This window comes from Rhinolophus sinicus, linkage group LG11 (genome assembly GCF_036562045.2).
Source record: "Rhinolophus sinicus isolate RSC01 linkage group LG11, ASM3656204v1, whole genome shotgun sequence".
NCBI classification, from domain to species: domain Eukaryota; kingdom Metazoa; phylum Chordata; class Mammalia; order Chiroptera; family Rhinolophidae; genus Rhinolophus; species Rhinolophus sinicus.
The window spans coordinates 33,197,360-33,218,579 of record NC_133760.1 but is presented as its reverse complement, the minus strand read 5'-3'; the positions used below and the strand labels follow the sequence as shown (position 1 = coordinate 33,218,579).

The following is a 21,220-nucleotide window of genomic DNA, read 5'->3' as shown; positions in this document are numbered from 1 at the left end:
AGAGGAGCAGGTCACTGGAAATGACGAGGTCATGGACTGAGCAACCACAGTTTCAGAAAGGCTGACGTGTGGCTGCTGAGCTCTTCCTGAGTGAGACCAGGAGTAAGGCGATGGGAAGACTATAAGCCACAATCACCCGTGAATGGAAGGGGCAGGAAGTGACCGCCTGCCAGTGACAGCCTGCCACAGGATAGCACTTGGCTGCTTTAAGCATACTTGGTGCTTGAAGCCAATCTCCAGCAAAGAGCTGGCAGCTGTGCGGCCTCAGTCACTCTCAGAGCTCTCTCAGGTTTCATGGCCTGGCAGACTGAGACCAAGCCTCTGAGGGCACAAAGACAGGCCAGGGGCTAGCTACACAGGCAGGTAGCCAAGCAGGCAGAAGGATGGAGGACATCTGCTCTCTGACCACTGGCATGGGGTTGGGTCAGGCCTCCTGGCTGGCAAGACCAGAACATTCACCAGGAAACCAAAGGAACCTTGTGCAAACAAGATGAGGCTGGGCTCTGGCAATAAATGCATTGTTTCCTTGTATGTCCTCAGCTCTGGCCTTGGAGCAAGGGACACACAGACCCAGAGTGGGGGTTGATTGACAGATGGGGTGCTATGGTGTGATCCGCAATGCAGCAGCACAAGACACACCCCATCTCTGGCCTCCTGTTCCAGTAGGACCATGTCAGCTGTACCTTGACCGGGGTTAGGGCAGTGATTACAGGCCCAGCCGGGACAGTAGGGAGGCCCCTGGGAAGGCAGCCTGTGGCCAGGAGAGAGCCTGCTTCCCAGCCCGCGCAGGTTCCCTGAGCCCTTCATGTGTCCCAGACTGTGGCCCTTGCCCAAGGATGGAGCCCTTCTGGCTGCAGTGGATCTTGAGTAAGAGGCTGTTCTTGGTGGGAAAGTGATGGGGGGATCAGGCCAGTTAGCAGGAATGTTGCCCTGTCTGTCCAGGGACAAGCAGGGCAGGTATGCCAGGTGCTGAGGAGGAGGGTGGGCACACCGCAATCAGGAAATGAGAAAGGCTACATGGTACCCAGGAGAGTGCCTGGGACACTTCCCCACAACACACACGCACACTCCACCGACTCAGAGCACACTCTCAAGCCAGCTACCGACCATACCTCTGCTCACCGCTGTGTGAGGCAGCCACCTGCACAGGCCCTAGCTCATGGCTCCTGGGCCATACTGCAGAGGGGGCCTCCTACCTCCTTTTCCACAGGTATACCTGGCAAGCAGTGAAGTGGCTGGTGACCCCACTCTATGGGTGGTGGCTTGGAGGGCCAGGGTTGTTGAATGACCTGTGCAGCCATACAGCCCAGGAGGACTCTACAGGCAGCTGGCCTAAGCCCATGCTGGGCCAGGTCCATCATGTACAGCTGTTCTGCCCTGTGTGTGTGAGTGTGTGTGTGTGTGTGAGTGTGTGTGTGTGTGCGCGCATGCACGTGTGTTGAGGGTGGGGCACTACAGGGCGCACTCACGTAATGAAGTCCAAGAAGCTGGCGAGTGGCTCATAGGCATGGTTCCTCATGTGGCGGAACTCAACCACCATCTTTTCCTTGAGCCGATCATCGATGACTGACACTGTCAGTGGTGACGCCTCATTGGCCAGGAAGTTACCATAGTCAGTGCTCTGCAGGTGCAGCTTGAGGTCTGAAACAAGGATGGAGGTGAGGACTGGCCGTGCTGAGCCTCCCGGGGGTCCCAAGTCCCACACCTACCCCAATTCTGGGCCTCAGCCTCTTCCCGGGAGTTGTGTCCCGCTGCTACCCCACCTCCCCCTCCCTGTTGGCTCAGTGTCCACTCCAAAGTGGTCAGCCAAGGCCCTGGGGACGCCCCAGACCCTCAGGCCATGAGCCAGTGTACGGTCCAAGCACAGGCAGAACTATTGTTCCTCCAAATGATAAGAAGGTCTGGGAAACTCCAACCCAACGTGCCACTCACAAGCCTTGGAGGCCCTTCTGCACGGTGGGCTCTAGAATGGCCCAAACCTAGAGCAGAATAAGACCTGGGCCCTGCTTTCCAGGGTCTCAGGGCTAGCAGAGCCAGCCAACATACCCCTAGGCAGAAATGATGCATATGAGAACGAGGAGATACCATAGCCCTGGGAGTAGAGTGGAGAGGACACAAAATGGGACTGAGAGGATCAGAGGGCATGCGAGGCTGGGCCGTCACAGAGGGCAGGGACAGAAAAATACAAGGTAAACAGCCAAGAGGATGGCAAAAATGAGAAGTGGTCTAGAGGGCAAATGAACAGTGTGATGGGGTGAAAACAGGCAGGCCAAGCCTACAGACTTGTAGGGACAGGGTGAGGGAGACGGGAGGAGAAGACAGAGCGGAAGGCCCTGGAGAGGCAGGACAGGAAAGACTCGGTGGGATCACGGCAACCACCTGCCAGTCTCCCAGCTTTGCACTTGCCTCCCATGCCCATCCATTTCCACACTCAGCCAGTGATCTTAAAACACAAAGCAGACCACGTCACTCGTCTGTGCATCTTCAGCTCAGGGTCTTTCCCTGTCCCCTTGCCTGGAAAGTGATGATCTTGCCTCAAACGCTGCCTCTTCAGAGGCCTCTCCAAAGCCCCGTCACCCTGTCCTTTCACTTGAGCTCCTTTTCTTTGTAACATATATCCCACCTGGCACAGGATATGTAAGCTCTGTTACTGGGACTTTTGGTCACTCTGGTATCCTGGAGTCTGGAACAGAGTACGTTCTGGTGTGTTTTCATACTCAGTAAATAACTGTGGACTGAATGAAAGACTAGGGAGAGGATGGATGAAGACAGCAGGAGGGTCTCCTCCTGGATTTTGAAACGGGGAACACCTTGTTAGTGATGGCATGCCAAGGACAGTGGCTGAGAAGGGACCATGGGTGCATGTGTGTATGAAGGCCCAACAGCCAGGGTTGGCTTCTGCTGTAGGGGACTGCATTCTTTCCGTCTCCTGGGGAAGTGACCCGGAGGATGACAGGAAAGGTCACACTTGTGAGCATTTCCACAAGCCTCCCTGTGTGTCTGTGGGCCGACAAGGCCACGCTATCCTGTGCTGCTCAAAGAGGAAGAGAGAATGGGGCCCATAATCCTTCTACAGGTTTAGGGGATCCCTGTAATACGCCTTCTCCTGTCCTCCATCAAGAGAAGAATGCTCCCAGCTTGCAGTCAGGTGTGCTACAGGAGAGATGGAAGAGTTTGTGGGGGCAACAGAGGGGACGGAGGCAGGACTGTGCGGGCTGCACGCTGGAGCCGACGCCTTCCAGCTGCATCTCTAGGTGGCAACTAGGTGGCAGGCAGCATTCATGTCCTCTGTGGCTCCTGGGCACTCACAGAGTGGACTGGAACCTCCTGAGGCCTGCAAGAGGCCTTAGCCATCTGTTACCTTCACCAAAACTCGACCATTCACACCGACTTTTCTACCATGGCCACCCAAAAGGGGGACGGAACTAAGGGTAAGGCAGATCAGGGAGAAGCCACCAGCTCCCTGCTCTACCACAGGGACACTGTTGTCTTTTTGCCCAAAAGATGAACACACTTTATGTCCTCACCCTAGGCCATATGCCATGAGCCCCTGCCCTGGGCAATATTTTTTCCCCATCCTCACCACAATCTGGCCAAGGCCCACTTATACCTTGAGTGGCAGAAGGCGCTTTGCTCAGTAATACTGGAGTGGTTGCAATATTTGATTACCATTCTTAACTATAACTGATGGTCATTGAGGTAATAGAGTATGGCCTGTATTTCTACCTCTACTAATGGGCTTTAGGTGCTAGATGTTAATATCCTTGACCCTGGGCAAGGCACAAATCTTTTTGAAAGAAACATGGTTTCCTTGCATAAAACTAATCAGTTTTGAGAGATCGTTAATGCCCTTGAAGTGGTTTTTGTGGATGTGAAAAAAATGGTGAGAAAATGAATTGTTGCCTCTTATTGCAGCACTGAAATTAAATCTACTTATCAAATCATATTCATGCCCTGATTTCATATATTTTTATCTATCAATAAACATTGTGATACTTGAAACAAAAAGGTGGGCAGGGGGTTCTGGTCTAGGGAATAACAGGTGCGCAGATCCCTACGAGGGGAAGCTGTGGCTGGACAGCCCCTGGAAGCCGGGCTGGAATGTGGTGCTCTGGGTCAGACCATCTGGTGCAGTAGCTGCCAACCTAAACCTGTCCATTTATCCACCCATACCCTCAGCCAGCCGAGAGCCCTTCTCAGGCCATGAGACTCCTTCCTCTCGGGCTCAAGTTGGACCTGGAGGTCAGGCCAGAGGTTCCGGGCAAAACCCAGGGCAAAGGCCTCTCGGCAAGGTGCTCATATCAATGGCCCCACTACTCTCTGCGACGGCGAGTCCAGGCCCGGCCTCCTGATTCCTACCCTCCGAAGGATCCAGGGTCTGGGCCTCTCCCAGGCATCCTTGCACACGCAGGCAGGCTTCCTGAGTGCCGTCATTGTCACCCCCCACTAGCCTGCCTAGCTCTCCAGCAGTGTGCCTCAGCCTCTGCCTTTGCTCCACATGGCTTCTCTCCCCAGGAAGGTTTGCTCAATAACTTCCCCACTGCCAAGTACCCTCTCCCCTTCTCCAGCCCCCCCCCAATGACTCCATCCAATACCTGGCACTGGTCAGGTGGGAGTCAGCACCCCAGTGTAAGGGGGGAACCAAGAGCCACTCTAACTGGAAACAGATGTGCCCTTGCTGAGTACTCCGCTCCCTGCCAGGAGCAACCTGCGTGCTGGACCTACTAGGCACGCCCATTTCACAGACTCAAAAAAGGAAAATCAGAGGGAACATGAAACTTGTCCAGAGCCCCACAGTTAGGTGTAGAGGGGCCAGGATGTGGATCAGGCCTGGTAGATTCTGTCCATCCCCAAGTCTGGTCTCCTCTCCTCCCCTACCCTTCACATCCTTGACCACGTTCTCCCATAACCCCTGGCCTAGGACAGGCCTTTCAAATCCATTACTAGATCTAGCTGCGCAGACAGACTTTAGTCCCAGCAGAGCTGGCAGGTGGCAGGGCCCGCTCCCTCCATGACCTTGGACGCAGCCTGGACACCCAGAAGTCTTAGGCTGCCATGACTCATGCATGAGCCCCTCTGGCATCACTTGTGGCATCAGCCATTCCTTGAGAAGCTAGGAATGTGTGCATTTGAACAAGAGGGGCAAAGCTGTGGTGTGGGCTCTCTTTTGCATACCCCCTGCCCCTGGGACTTAGCACAGGCCTTAAAGCAAACATCCCTGTGCTTTGGCTGCTGCTTTCTGCTGACGCTGCATCTGGGGAAGCCACGGGCTCCCGGCACCGCTGGAACACAGACAGCCGGGTGGTTTCTGCTGGCGTTTGTCAGATCAGAGCAAACCCAAGAGACTCTACCGAGAATCCTGCCCAAGGCCGGAGAGTCTTCCTTACCAGGAAACTCATTTTTAAAAGCCCCCAGGGACGATCTCAAAGGGCCATTCCAGACCACTTTCCCTGGCCAAGCCCATTTCTCCCTGTGACCCAGGGAGAGGGGACAGCCTGCCAGCCAGGAAGGCGACTTGAATCCCTCAGGTCGGCCCACACAGGGCTTCTGAACCAGCTTTGACCCTGTTTGAGAAACCTGGCGCCCAGGCCCAGTGGCTGGCAGCAGCAAGCCCTTTAGACAGTCCTCAGGGCTGGGACAAGGCCCATTAGAAACCCCTCTGCCCCCCCCCCCCAGCTTCCTCCTCTCTCTGAGGGATGCAAGGAGGAGGGGGTGTGACTGGGGGTAGGATCTGAGCACAGGAGGAGAGGCCTGGAACTTGTTGAGAGCTTCGTGGGAGACCTGGCCACCCAGTCCTGGCCCAACACCCGAGGGCAGCCGAGGACGCTAGAGGTTCTGGAAGGTAGGGGCTAGTTCTGCTCTGTGCTCTGAGCTCAGCAGCTTGACAGTCTCGGTGACAGCCCCAGACGTGCCTGGGCTGAGGCATGAGCAGTGTTCTGGTTAGCACAGACTCGGGGGACTGCTCTGGTCTACCCACAAGCCCAGCTGTCTACCCCGAATCCTCCCGCCCGTGGCCCGGCACCAGGAATGTCTGATCAGCTTGGGCTCTCTCACAGCAGCAGACTTCCTCAGAGGCTGATTGCTCATGTCCAAGAAGATGCCGCTGCTCTCAGGAAGTTTGCTCTGCAGTCTGACTTACATCCCTCCACAAAGGAAGCCAACCGACAGCTTCTCAGCGCTTCCCGCCTCCCCTGGGGGTCCCGGGCCTGCTCCTCAGCAGCCTCACCCTACCCAAGACCTTCCTGTACCTCTTCTGACCGGGTTGCCTGTCCGGATGTTCTGGGGGCTCTCCCCACAACTCCCATCTCCAGTGCCGCCCAGGTCTCCTCACCACAGTGCCCTTTTGCTGGCCTCCTGCCCCACATCGTGGCTCCCTGCTCCGAAGTCCACTCTCCACAGCATCACCAGAGTAAAGTTCTCCAACATGTCACTGTCACCTTTTCCCAGCGGTCCCTGGGGTCCCAGAGCTCGAGCCCTGCCTCCTCCCCACAGCCTGTGAGGTCCCATGCCCTCCAGCTTAGCACTGCCTCAGCCTCAGCCCTTGGCTCTTGGGCCCAGCAGTGCTAGTCTTCACCTAGGATGACCTGCCTGTGACCTACCCCAAGCACGTGTCCCAGGGAAGTCCACAGGATGCGTGCCCTAAAGAGAAGCCCTTGAAGTGCAGGAAACAGGGCTGTTTCCTCAGGCCCAGCCAGAGGGACAGAGTTGGAGGGCACACCCCCAGCCTGGAAAGGGAGAGAGCCCCAGCCCTCCTTCCTCTACAAGGCCCACTGTCCACCTTGAGGTTGCTGTGTAGAGATCATTGCCCTGGTTCCAGCAGGATCAAGCTGAGCTCTCTGAAGGAGCCTGGGTAGGCTGCAGCCCAACACCCACCTGGCATGGCTGTTCCTCCCAGGGCTCGTAGGTAGGGCCACACCAGACTCAAGCTGGCCTCAGAGCTTCCATCTGTCCCTTCATCTCCTGCTTGCTCCTTAACCCAGGTCTTCTAGGCCAAGACCCCTCAGCAGCAGAGCCCGGGCCCCAGCTGGCATGTCTGATTACCATCCCAGCCCCTGATTAGCAGGAGGGCATGGGCACCCCCTAGCCTGATCTGCCCTCTCTGCAGGACAAAGTGTGGGCTTGGCAGCCAGCCCCAGCCAGGCCTTAAGAGGTGGCAGTTGGGCAGCCCTGCCTCTCATCCGAGACCTTTCTCAGATCCTGCCAGCACTGAAAGTGATCTTTCAGCCCCTCCAGGGAACCTAAGGGCAGGAGGCACGTGGCCTCCCTAGCCCCCAAGCTTCTGCAGTCCCCCGCAAGCGCCCCAGGGAGGCAGGAAGGGAGGGTCTTGGCCCCAAGCCACCCAGGGGCCCAACAGGCATAGAGGCAGCCCCTGGCACAGTACACTAGGCGGGGCAGCCCCCTTCTCTAGACTCACCCATGGCCTCATGGCCCATGGAGGGGTCCTGCGGGCCAGCTGGCCACGGCAGAGCGTGAGAGGACAGTGTGTTCCCAGATTTCACTTCTGCTTTTCCAGAGGTCATTCAACGACACTCTCCTGGGGAGCTCAGGGGTTTTCAGGAATTAAGGCCTGCTGAGTGAAACCAGATGTGCAAACATGCTCCCTGGAGTTCGTGTGCCCATCCTGCCACTCTCGGAGGTTGGCAGGGCCTTGGAGCCTGTTATATCTCTCCCCCGGACCTAGGTGAGGGGTCTGCTTTGCAGGGACTGGGCCTGGGCTCTAGCTCTAGTACTCAATCTGCCCCAGAGGCTCTCTGATGCTGCAGCTTCCAGGGACTCAAGCAGGGAAACAAACAGATGGACAGATGTGGACAGATGGCCAGGCTGGTGGCCCAATGGAGCCAGAGTGACCCCTCAGTGAATGTGCTGTGCCTGAGTCTCCTTCCCAGGCTTTGGGGGTGGGTGAGACCTCTTTTTCATATCATCTCCAAAGCAGATGTGTACACTGGCTGCCTGGCTCTGCAGGGTCAGTGTCACATCTGGAACGCCGTGTGGAAGCCACAGAATGGAAATCACTAACCCTGGGTTTACCTGGGGGCTGCTGCACAGACTAAGCATCCTCGTTGCCTCTAGCCTCTGCCAGGGCCCATCACGGGCTTCCTGCAAACCTCATGCAACACCAACTAACCCTGGATTCCAACTCTTCCTATCAATTGTCAGTTCTTCCTCTCCTCTCTCAGGTGCCAATGTGCCATTCCCCATCCAGAGTCCTGGCACTGCCTCTGCCCCCCAACTGAGGTGGCCATGGCCTCTTGGCCCAGCCAGTGCGGCTGCTCCACGCCACAGCCCCAAGACCCTATTCAGCCCCATTTTGCTGGATCACTGGTTTCAGGACATTGATCCTTAAGTGGCTGAGTGGGGCAGGGGAGAGCTTTGTGTTCTGTCCCACAGCTTGGCCCTGGGCAGCTTGTGAAATCTCGCTAGACCCAGGCTCATGGCCAGTCATCTATTGAAAGTCTCTCTAGTGCCAGCCTCCCAGGGCACCCACCATAGACCCTGAACAGAGGCAGTGTTATGTAGAGAAAACTGAGCACGACCCTCAACCGTCCATTTCTTCTGGCAGAGAGGATCCCACCCAGAACGTCCCAACTAACACCCTTAGGCCCAGTCAGGTGGTTTCTGTTCTTGACTCCAGGCTGTCGCTCAGGATGTCCCACTGGAGGCTCCACAGAATGCACTTGCCCTTCCTTCCCATATTCTGTCCTCACCCTTCCCCTGGGGCTCGGGCATGTTCTCCTCCCTGTCATAAAGCCTGTAGGGGGCCTAGTGCAGCTGGGGCATGCAAACACTCAGGCCCCACTCTGCTAGCTCCTAGTGAAGGAGGAACAGAGCTGGCTCAAAATTTGGGACTCCTGTCCCCAAGCCCACATCTCCCTTCATCGACCAGCAAGATCATACAGAGCTTTGTGCAACCCCAGGAACCTGGGCAGAGGCTGGGACACAACTTTGCACCACCTGCCACACCCTGAGCTACTACCCGGGGGGCCTCAGGAGCAGGCAGAGGTGGTGCAGCCAAGGGCAGCTCTTGCTCCATGGGAAGCCCCGAGGCCGGCGGCCCAGAAGTCTTGGGAAGAACCTGGAGTCTGCTGCTGGCATGGCCACATGCAAGTTCCTGGGTTTCAGCTGGTGCGAGGCAGCGCTCCTACAGGGAAAGGACAGCAAGTTCTCCTTTCTCTGTCCCTGAACCAGCATCCTGCTTCACGCTGGAAGTCTTTCAGTGAGGTGAGGCATTCAGAGAGGGGATGGGACTGACTCACAGAGGTGGCTCAGCAACCACCCACCAGCATATCAGACGCAGGGATCAAATGGGAGCATCACTCCCCACATCCAGGAGGCAGCAGGATGTCTGACCCAGGTTCACCACCCTTCTCCCTGCTCTGAGACAGGTGGCAGGTGGTGGCAAAGCAACATTTAATTACTGTCATGCTCTCAAGAACACCTCGTCCCTGCAGCTGGAAGAATTAAAGCATCTTGTACATCCCATGAGGAAGTCAACCCATCCAACAGTCAAGAGAGTGCCAGGCAGGCGATGGTCACATGTGCCAAAGGGAGGGGCAGAACTAGTTACTGCTGCACCCAGGGCAAGTTCCAAGAAGCTCTCTCTGACTGAGCAGAGATCTCCCTGGATAGCCCCTCACCAGAACACCCCACCCAGGCCCTAGAGCGCCATGGGACTGACACGGGGCTTGGAGGGCAGCTTCCCTATGTGTTTGTTACTGCACCACAGCCCAGTCTGGGAATCAAGCGACCCAGCCTCACCCTGGGAGGCAGGGGCCACACCTCTGCTGCAGTCTTGCACTTTGACCTTAAACAAGCTCTTTCTTCTCCAGCTTGCCACTGCAGTTACAGAACCTGAAGGTTGGAGTGGATCTGGGGCTTCAAGGAAGGGCTTCTTTTCAAATTCCCAGAGATGTAAGTTTGCCTGGGTGTGAGTAAGAGAGGTAAAACGGTCAAGTGGTCCAGAGTGGTCCAGTATGGCCAGGTGCCAGGCAGTCCAGGGAAGGCTAACTATGGCAGCCCGTGCCATATCTGGCTCCTGGGTCTGCTGGCCCCCACTGCCTGAGCGATTCTGTCAGCCCTTGATGCTGGGCTTCTGTTCTAATGCACAGACCTCTGGAGGAAGGAACTAAGGAAAGATGGAGCTCACTTGGATGGGGGGAGGGCAGTTTTAAGGCCCCGAGGCTGCTGTTCACAGTGAGATTACCCTGGGTCAGGCTGGGGCATCCTGTCAGCACACGGTGCCTAGAACCAAAGTTACAGAAATACAAATTTTGCTTAGACTTGGGCCTTAGGGATGGGCTCTCAAGCTCAAGCCTCATTTGGGGCTGTGAGCCATGCTGCTCTCAGCACAAAGCCTCACAGAAACTTGTCTGAGCAGCTCAGGCCAGGAGCAGAGTTGACCCAGTCCATACCCACGCCCAGCAGAGCCAAGAGACTTGAGCCCTGGAGGAAGTGGCAGGAGCTGTAAGCGTCCAGGCTGGTCCTGTATAGCACCCCAGACCCCCTCACCCACCCTGTTCAGGGCCTGGCAGAACGTGTGCAGGGGAAGCAGCAACATGCCAGACTGAGCACGATCAGCACCGTGGACCTGAACCAGCCCCTGGGAGAGAGGTGGTCACCGGCTCCGGGAACCCCATAGAAGCCAGGTCTAAACGATGGAAGCAATGGAGGAATGGCAGTGAATGGGGTCTGGACCAGGCCTGAAGGGAAATACTTCAGGACCTCCATTTCCCCCAGGCTTAAAGGGTTGAGGGCAGGGAAACCTGGTGAGCCACAACCCAGGACCTGGCAGCCTTAGGGCCCTGTGTGCTGGGTCATAAGCGGTGGTTCTCACCCATATTCCTCAACTCCCCACCCTTTAATCTCCAACCTAGGGGAACAGCGAGGTCCCCAGAAGCAGAGCCTCTTTCACCTGACCACCCTTTTCTGAGTTGGGGGCCAGGTACACAGAGGCATAGTCCAGGCATCCTTCAGTGAACAAACGAAGGAATAAATTAGAAAATGGAGAGTGATTGCACAGGAGGAGTCAAGACAGGTATCAGAAGACCGTAAGCAAGCCCCTAGGCCTCAGCTGGACCCAATTTCACAAGTAAAAGAGGGTTGCACAAGGTTACCTGCAGGAGCCTGGCCTGCTCTGACACTCTCTACCTGGTCACGCCTAGGACACACTGACTCTCTGCAACCCTCAGGGGCTTAAGGTGAGCCCAGAGGCCTGGACACCCGTGGGGGCAGCCCTGGAAAAACTGCCTGGGGCTCGGGAGCTGCTGAGCAGCCATCACAGCGTCAAGGGCAGGGAAGAAAGGCCGAAACACAGCAGCAACGACAGCACAGATGACTCCTCAGAGGGAAAAGCCCCATCTGTCAGCCAAACACAAAGCCTCAGCTGAGGTCAAGGCCTGAAACCACTGCCTGCATGGACAAGGTCTGGGCAAGTGCCCAGGGCCAGGTCAGAGGTGGCCAGGAAAGCAGTGCCCAGCACCCAGTCGGGGCTGTTCCTCCATACACCCCTTTCCCCTGCCACTCCTCAGGCCCACCCACACTCACAAGGGGGCAGCCCCGGCCCAGCCCCTCGAGGCGCAGGCTGAGCTGCATGGTACTGGACGCAGACAAAGTAGGCGTCAGGCTCTGCGACAGTAGCCGCCTACTAAGCGGTCCTTCCGGGCCTTGATTTTCATGCATCTAAAAGAGGAAGAAGGACAATATTTCAGTGCAGGACAGACTTTTTTTCTAAAAAAAAAAAAAGCAGCCAAGCATTAAGTGTTGGATGAGGTAGAAGCCAGGGAAGACAACAGACAGGCCCCCCCCCAAATTGGGGTGCAGAAGAGTCATCAATTACCTGCTAACAACCTCATTCCCAGCATGACCGTGTATACCTACAGTGCTTATGAAGAATTTGGGGTGCCTAGTTTGGACCTCTTCCAGAGTCACCTACACGCACGTACCACATACACTCCTACATGTCCCCAAAGTGCTGAAGGAGGTTGGAGAGGAGTCTGTCCTGAGGATGAATTTTCCCTCTCCTGCAGGGACGAGGGAGGCAGGACAAGAGAGGCCACTTGGGGAACAGTGGCGCTTCTGGGAGCCTGGGAAGCATGGCCCTGACCTCTGGGCAGCCTCAAGCTCCGATTTGGAAGCCCCAAGACCTCTGGTTCATGGCTAGAACATTGTGCTGAAGCTCCTGCTCTGACTTTGAGAGCTGCCAGCATGACCCAGGTGGAGGTAATGACAGCTTGATGGTTGAGGCTGGAGCAGCCTGCACTGGACACCAAGGCACAAAGCATCAGGGAACCATCCCTTGGCCTTCTCTTTCCCAACCCAGAAAGCTGGGGCCAGGGAAATGAGGGCAGGAAGAGATGGACAGACAGAAGACACCAAGCCATGAGCCCTACTTAATCTGAGAAGGTTAACTGGAATTTGGGTGAGGCAAGTAGGGCCCAGGGAAGAGACCCAGGGGACAGCAGCCATAGGCAGGTGCTGTCCAGAAAAGCAGAGGAGACCCAGCTTGGCTGATTTACGGGTCCAGCCATACCCCTTTCCCCAGCTCTCTGGCAGCCGAGTGGTCTTGCTGTGCCCCCTTGTGGCCAAAGTGAGGATGGCATTGTCAACAGCGTGGGGCTCAGTTCCCACTCCCTCAAGACACCCCTCCAATTTAATCACTGCCGTAGACTCCCAGCCATCAATCCCTGGGAGAGTAGGCTGCAAGCACCCACAGAGTCACACAGGGACGTGTCATAAAGTACAAGGACTAGGCCTGAGGTGGACATGAGTTTGGGAAAGCCCGGATGCAGACTAATCACGAGGGCCTGCTCTGTCTCGCATTGGGGAGGACAGAGTCTTCTGGGGGATGAGACTGAAGAGGAGGTAGGAGAAGCGTGGCATCCTCAGCCTTCTACACTCTTGTGCTCCAGCTCAGCCAGACCCTCCCAACTGTGCAAGTCCCTTTATTTGACTCTCTACCTCATCTCTACTGTCCAATGCTGCGTCTAAAAAAAGCAGGTGCTTAATAACCCAGAAACAGGACAATCGAGGATTGCCCCTCTAGGATGGGGGCTTCAGCTTCTCATTCTCCGTACCCCAAAGCCTAGTATCCTACCAGTGCCAATAAAGAGTTGTCACTATGGCGGCCAGGTGGCTCAGGCGGTTGGAGCTCCATGCTCCTAACTCCGAAGGCTGCCGGTTCGATTCCCACATGGGCCAGTGGGCTCTCAACCACAACGTTGCCAGTTCAATTCCTTGAGTCCCACAAGGGATGGTGGGCTCTGCCCCCTGCTACTAAGATTGAATATGGCACCTTTAGCTGAGCTGCCGCTGAGCTCCCGATGGCTCAGTTGGTTGGAGCGCGTCCTCTCAACCACAAGGTTGCCAGTTCGATTCCTCAACTCCCACAAGGGATGGTGGGCAGCGCCTCCTGCAACTAAGATTGAACATGGCACCTTGAGCCGAGCTGCTGCTGAGCTCCCAGATGGCTCAGTTGGTTGGAGTGCATCCTCTCAACCACAAGGTTGCTGGTTTGACTCCCGCAAGGGATGGTGGGCTGCGCCCCCTGCAACTAGCAACGGCAACTGGCCCTGGAGCTGAGCTGCGCCCTCCACAACTAAGATTGAAAGGACAACAACTTGACTTGGAAAAAAAAAAGTCCTGGAAGTATACACTGTTCCCCAATAAAGTCCTGTTCCCCTTACCCAACAAAATCTTAAAAAAAAAAAAAAGAGTTGTCACTCATCCAATCATACAAATACCTCCTGAGCATTCACTCTGGGTAGGCAGTGTGCTGTTGAATCCTAACAACCTGTGAGTGATTTCTGTTTCATTTTACAGGTGGGCAAATAAGCTTCAATGTGTTAAATCATATTTAATGTGCTTATCATCACAATGCTGGTCAGAAAGGGAGCCATGGTCTGCCCGATGCCTGGCTTCACACAGAACTCAAGAAAGGTGACCCAGAGATTCTCATATGGTGTCCTCACATCTGTTCGTTCTTGATATGGATCCTCCAAACAAGTGTGTCTGGCAGCTAAGCCCAAGCATGAGAACAGCTACAAGTTAGAAAAGAGGTCTGGGGTTCTGCAGCAGGCACTCTGCCCACAGAGGGAAAGGGGAGTGGGTACCCTGCAGGGGAGCAGGTGTAAAACTATTGCAGGCAAACCTGGGCCCTCAGGAACAGCAGTTCTGTTCCATCTCAAGTCTAATAAGCCTAATACGGGAGGCGTTCTGCTATGTTCAGTGTGGGCCACTAAGAAAGTGGGAAAGTGATACTCATACATTTTAGAAGGGTTTTAAGCGAAGTGTTTAAAATGAGGTATTGGGGCCTTCCCCTCTCTGCCTTCCAGAAACCCTGGTTATCCAGAAAGCATTACCTTCCAAGGTCCCACATGGCTGACATTTGCCTATGCTGAGGCCACCCCAACCATGGGTCAGACACTGGCTCTCCCTAAGAAACTAGGCCCAAGAAATCACTGAGTAAATCCAACAAAAAAGTATGTTGTAACCCACCAGAGCAAGTTCTGACACAACCTCCTGGGGCACGACTTATGAAATGGGGGTTATCAGCTCCTCTGTGGACTGTTATTGTCTTGACCATAAATAGCTTCCCAGATAACATCAGGCTAAATTACACACCAGTGCAAGATGTCATCAGTAAAGGGAATGCAAGAGGTGGGGGCTGGGGAGGAGGAGACAAAGGAAAGAGAAAAATCGCCAGGTGAGAGGTGAGAAAGGGAGCTGCACCTGGACAAGGGCCCTGGGGCTCTGGCCTGGACGACAAAGTATCACCCAGCCCTGGCCTGGGCCATCAAGTACCACCTCCAGGGCTCTGAGTCTTAGAGTGTCAAGAGAAGGGGCTTGATGGGGGTTCCCGAAGACTCAGACCAGCCCTACAATGCTCCCAACCCAAATATGGAAGTCAAATGCCCAGGGTCACCAGCAGGGGTCTCAGCTTGGATAGCTGTTTGCTACGAATACCTTCTCTTTGCTTACCTGTATGTTCTAATTTTCCTTATTTTAGATATCTGTATCCGATGTTTTTAATTATAAAGTAGTTGTCCACTGCAATACATTCAAACAATGGAAGGGTACATAAAATAGAAATTGAAATGTTCCCCCTTCAGCCTCCCCAGAAGCTGCCACTCTAAACAACTTGGTATCTATGCTTCCAAACACTTTTCATGTGCATTTACCTGGTATTCTACTAAGATGGAAACATATTATACATAACGCTTTGCAACTTCTCACTTGACAATATATTTCTAAATCAGTCCTTATGGAACTTCTTGCTTTTGAGTACTTACATATTTCATCGTAAGCATAGACATGGTTTATTTCACCACACCCTTGTCAACGGATATGCTATTGGTTCTACAAGGTTGCTGGTACCAACAAAGCTGGCATGAACACCTCTGTACATGCCATCCAGTGCTAATCTAGGGGATACAACTCTATCAGTGGGGCTAGAGTCACACAGTATATATATATATATATATATATATATATATATATATATATATGCAAAGTTTTATTTAACAAGATGGTGAAAATTTGTCCCCCAAAGGGTCCACACTGACTCACCTTTCCACCAACTTAACATTTGGAACTAAACAAAAAGTTATGTTCTGTTAACGAAAAACAAAACCACCACGCCCAGTCATGCAGGAGGAGGCATGGCAGGAATCGGGAGGGGAAACCCCTGGTTTGTTTCTCTTCCTGCTCTGCCTGCCAAATTAGGCTCCATGCCAGGTGTCCTCATCAGGCACTCTTGTGTCACTTGGCCCACCGTTAAGGCTGCTCTCCAGCCTCTCTGGCAGGACTCGCAGGCCTGACTAGGTTTCTAAGGGAGGCTTGCCCTGGCTGCAAGCCAACAGATGGCCCGGCATGGGTGGAACTGTCACCAGCCAGCATAATGACTTCCAGATTGGTATCTTGAGCGCTACTTCCCCTGAGCTCCAGACCAAACAGCCACTGCCCTCCTATACTCCAACTCGGCACATCTGAGACAGAACACCTCTTCTACCAGCCTGTCCACATCCCAGAACTTCTCCTCCTCTGGTGGTCCCCATCTCAGAAACAGCTCCAGTACCCACCCAGGCATTTATGAGTCAGAAGCCTGACTTCTAACCCTCACACCCTCATATTTAATAAAAACTTGCCTAATCCTGTGGGTTTCATCCCTTAAGCTGGGCCGTGACCCAGTCCTTCAGCTCCCCTCATGGCACTCCTGCCCTGGTTCAGCTCCCATTCTCTCACCTGGAGACCTGGAATAGCTGTCTGCTTCTAGCCTGGCTCCTTCTAAATGCAGCCTCCAGAGTAAATGTCTAATTGCATCACATCACCAACCTCCACCCCCGTCACAATTTTCCCCTTCTTCATCCACTGAGGATCAAGCCCCAGCTGGCTCATGGCAGCAAGCCCTCCGTCCTGCCTGGCCCTAGCCTCTACCCCCGCTCTGGGGCCACGTCCTCTTACAGCGACAAGCTGGAGGGGAACAGACAAGGCAGCAGGCTGCCACGGTCACCACCAATGATCCAGGCCAGACCACGGGGACATCGGGCATCTCTTCGTGTAGTGACGCCACGGCCCAGGGCAGTTGAGACCACGTGGATCCTCAAACACCGAGGGAAAAGCTTCATGTATGCGTGGGGCGCAGGCTCTCACCGCTCGGAGACTCGGTGTGCTCGTTCCCTTCGTTGCACGGTGCCCCCCTTTCGCACATCCTTCTCCCCGTGCTCCCTGAGCTCCTCCCTCTTGCTTGTGGTCACCGCTTTGTCAGGAGTGTGTTAGCCTTCCTTTGGATCAGACCTGATTCTGAGGGATTCTAGATTGAGCTAAATTCGTTGCTGTCCAAGCTGCCATCACCTAATTTCACTAATTCAATATAGTCTCCCTTGACAAACAAAACAGAATATGCAAAATGTTTCCAGGCAAGACCATAACAGAAACTCTTAAGCAAAACATTTCCCACACATTAACCTTAACCTAACAGGAATCTGTCTCTCTTTGTTTAAATCGTAACACTCACCCCTCCTGAGCAGTGTATCTTTCCAAGACACCCACGCCCTTCCATGAACCAGCCCAAGGCACCTATCCACCCTCAGCCCTGATATGTGCTCCACTCTCTCTTTGCAGTTTCCGAAGATCCTCTGACACTTTATGCGGTTCCATGTTTCTGAGAGTACCAATGCCATTCCCTCTTCCCACCTCCTTGGCCTGGCTAATTTTTTTGGTAACAGTTTTGCTGAGGTGTAATTCATATACCATAAAAGTTGCCCATTTTAGTGTACAATTCAATGGTTTTTAGTATGTTTACGGAGTTGTGCAAATATCACGACAAGCAATTTTAGAACATTTCATCACCCCCAAAAGAAACCATGTACCCTTTAACTGTCACTCCTCACAGGCTCTCACTGCCCCAAAATGTACCCTGTGCCTACTGTACAGTCCATGCTCTTCTGATGCCCACTAATCAAGGCCTGTGTGACATGTTTTCAGTATCCACTCCAGGCCTAGCATGGCACCTGCCTCCAAGGAGTGACAGGAAACAATGACCACAGTGGGAGCAGCTGGCTTCTCTGCTCACTCAGCACCAGGCCCTGTGTTTACACTTCACTAACATCTCAGAGAGAGCCTATTAACATTCCCATTGCACAGCTAAGGATAAACGACTTGCCCAAGGTCACAAAACCAGTAAGTGGCTGAGGTGGGATTAGTTTATCAGTGAGCTCGGCTTTAACTGTCTTCACTTCGTCTCTGCCCATCCATGCACAGCCATCAGCTTCTACCCCTCTCTCCTCTGTTCTCATTAAGGTCACCAATGACCTCTGAATGGCAAAACCAAATGGAAGGCTATCTGACTTTATTTCAATCTCTTGGCCACGTTTGGCATTCACCACCCCCTTCTTTTTCAGACTGTCCCCAGGGGCTCCTCTCAGGGAATGCCTATCTTTTCCCCATCTTTGCTTAACTGAAGCCCTTCCTGGGGGAGGGGCTCATCTTGGGCCTCTGCTCTTCTGACTCTCTGCTGTCTCTTGGGGTCAGTGGCCACACTTCTACCCCAAGTCCTCCAGCTCAAAACTCACACGGGAGCCCCAAAAATCGCCTCCCTAGCTCCACTCAGATGACTCATGGATCCCTCAATTCCATCTTTCTCCAACCTGTTCCTTCTACATTCCACCATAGTTTCACTCTGCCACCTACACAGTTACCTAAGCCAAAGATGAGGACACGAGCCTTGATTCATTCTCCCTTAGCCTCCTTATCCAACCGTCAAGTCCTATCCATTCCTTTTCCAAAAATCTCCCCCAGCCCCCCAGGGCTCCCTGCCCAGGCCTAAGGACAGGTGTCATCATCTCTGGCCCAGATAACTATCAGATCCTGCAATCTTCTCACCTCCAGTGTGGCCCTTACCTCCAATCCACTTTCCCACTTTCTCTCCTTCCCTTTTAAGTAGACAAGCTTCCATATGTTTATTGCCAAGACCTTCTGCTTAGAGTGAAAATAAAATCCAAACAAATGCCATGTTCCTCTCCCACATCTGCCATCTCGACCGGAAGTCTCTCTCCGATCCACTTTCCAAATGGCAGATATATTCTAAAGTACAAGTCCAATAGTTTTATGCCCCCCACCCTTGCCGGCTCTCAGAACAAAGCACTTCCTATGGCTTTTGCAATCCTTCGAGGCCTGCTCGCTGGGACTGCCCAGTCACACTCCCAGCCACACAACTCCTGCAAGGCTCCAACGGCCTTTGCATCTGCAGTTTCATGTGACTGGTGACTGCGAGCCCGCCTGGAGTCTCCCTTTCTTCTTCCCATATGAGACTGTCTCTTGTGAAATAATATTGACATGCAGGAGATGTTGTAATGAACAGAAGACAAGTGACTCAGAACAGAGAGGGATAAACAGGGTTCTGAACGACAGCATATCACACATGTGAGCTCTTCAACCACGGTCCCTAAACATCAAACTCACTGGCTGCACTCCTCCTGTTAATTCTATTTTTTTACATCAGGAAGGTGATGTCCTGACTGGCCCAAATGTCAGGCAGAGCCTCCATTCCAAATCAGGAAACTGGCATCTGATACCATCCACGGAATTGTGGCGGCATAATCCAGCAAGCCGTATGTTTTTGTGTATTTCCCAAATTTCTGAGTAATATGGGAACTAATTCACAGAAAGACCCTAGAAACAATGACCAACCCAACAGCTATGAGAACCTCTTGGACTCGGATTATGGTTTCTAAATATCATTTTTCAATAAAAAGAACCAGGTCCCCTAATAGAAATGAAGAGTAGGTCTGGGTCAGGAAATGTACAAAATAAGATTAAAAAATATTGTGACCCCAGAAGTAAAGGTGCTCTCAAAATCTACAGAGTTCTTGGCAGTCGATTTAATAAGCTCTCACTGGCCAAGGGACAATATGAACATCAATAAAGTTAAAAGACTGAAGCACAACAAATATATTAAAATCCATATGTGCGTTATGACACTAAACAAACAAAAAGAAGAACAAACCTCATTAGTCATCTTTGGAGGATGTTAGAAAACCAACTCGTTATTCTGAAAGCTGGTAAATATGTGAAAGAATCAAGCATCTATCCTGCCTCTCCTAGAGAGACTGTATTTCAGGGTAACCAAGTAGTTGATTACTGGAAGTTTCCAGATATACAAGTATTTGAGCTAGCAACTGCAAAAGGAAACACAGAATTAGAATATCACCATTTGGCAACCCCTATTGAAATAATGATTCTAGGCAATAAATATCAATGATTCCTTAAATCACATAAAGAGAAACAACTAGATATTCATGACTCCCAATGGAAGTACAAATACCACCTTAAATATTCTTTTTAAAAAATCTAATCTACTCAAGCCTCTAGATCTAACTACAAATTTACAGGAAAAACAAGAGACACCTTCTAGGTGCAGCTCCCCTGCTTACCTCTCACCTGGCCATTTTTCTTTCCTTTGTCTCCTCCTCCCCAGCCCCCACCTCTTGCATTCCCTTTACTGATGACATCTTGCACTGGTGTGTAATTTAGCCTGATGTTATCTGGGAAGCTATTTATGGTCAAGACAATAACAGTCCACAGAGGAGCTGATAACCCCCATTTCACAAGTCGTGCCCCAGGAGGTTGTGTCAGAACTTGCTCTGGTGGGTTACAAAATGCTTTTTGTTGGATTTACTCAGTGATTTCTTGGGCCTAGTTTCTGAGGCAGAGCCAGTGTCTGAACCCATGGAAGCATATACCGTGCTCATGGATAGGAAGAATTAACATCATTAAAATGTATATATCACCCAAAGCAATCTATAGATTCAGTGCAATCCCCATCAAAATACCAATGGCATTTTTCACAGAACTAGAATAAATAATCCTAAAATTTATATGGAACCACAAAAGACCCTGAATAGCCAAAGCAATCTTGAGATAGAAGAACAAAGTTGGAGGTGTCACACTGCCTGGTCTCTAACTATACTACAAGGCTATAGTAATCAAAACTGGACAGATACATGAAAAAAAAAAATGAAACCAGACCACTTTCTTACACCATATGCAAGAATAAACTCAAAATGGATTAAACACTTAAATGTAAGACCTGAAACTATAAAACTCCTAGAAGAAAACAAAGGCAGTAAACTCTTTGTAATAGCTCTTAGTAATATACATATATACATATACATATGTTTTATTTGACATGTCTCCTCGGCAAGAGAAACAAAAGAAAAAATAAACAAATGAGACTACATCAAACTAAAAAGTTTTTTGCACAGCAAAAGAAACCAACAACAAAACGAAAAGACAACCTACTGAGTGGGAGAAGATATCGCCTATGATACGTCTGATAAGGGGTTAATGTCCAAAATATATAAGGAACTCATACAGCTTAACACCAAAAAGAAAAAACATTTGATTAAAAAATTGGCAGAGGACCTGAATAGACATTTCTCCAAAGAGGACATACAGATCGCCAATAGACATATGAAACATCATTAATCATCAGAGAAATACAAATTAAAACCACAATGAGATATCACCTCACACCTGTCAGAATGACTATCATCAATAAATCATCAAACAAGTGTTGGCAAGGATGTGGCAAAAAGGAAACCCTCGTGCACTACTGGTGGGATTGCAAATTGGTGCAGCCACTGTGAAAAAAGGTATGGAGGTTCCTCAAAAAATTAAAAATAGAATTACTAGGGGCAGCCAGATGGCTCAGTTAGTTAGAGTGCAA

General features: G+C 52.3%; 1 protein-coding gene across 1 annotated transcript in view; it reads right to left on the bottom strand.

The window, feature by feature from the left end:
- ATP6V0D1 (ATPase H+ transporting V0 subunit d1) overlaps positions 1-21,220 on the bottom strand; it is a 39,732-nt gene that overhangs the window by 12,439 nt on the left and 6,073 nt on the right. Inside the window, exon 2 of the mRNA XM_019755855.2 lies at positions 1,470-1,641. Within this exon, the coding sequence (XP_019611414.1) occupies positions 1,470-1,641 (172 nt within the window). The remainder of the gene's footprint in view (positions 1-1,469; positions 1,642-21,220) is intronic.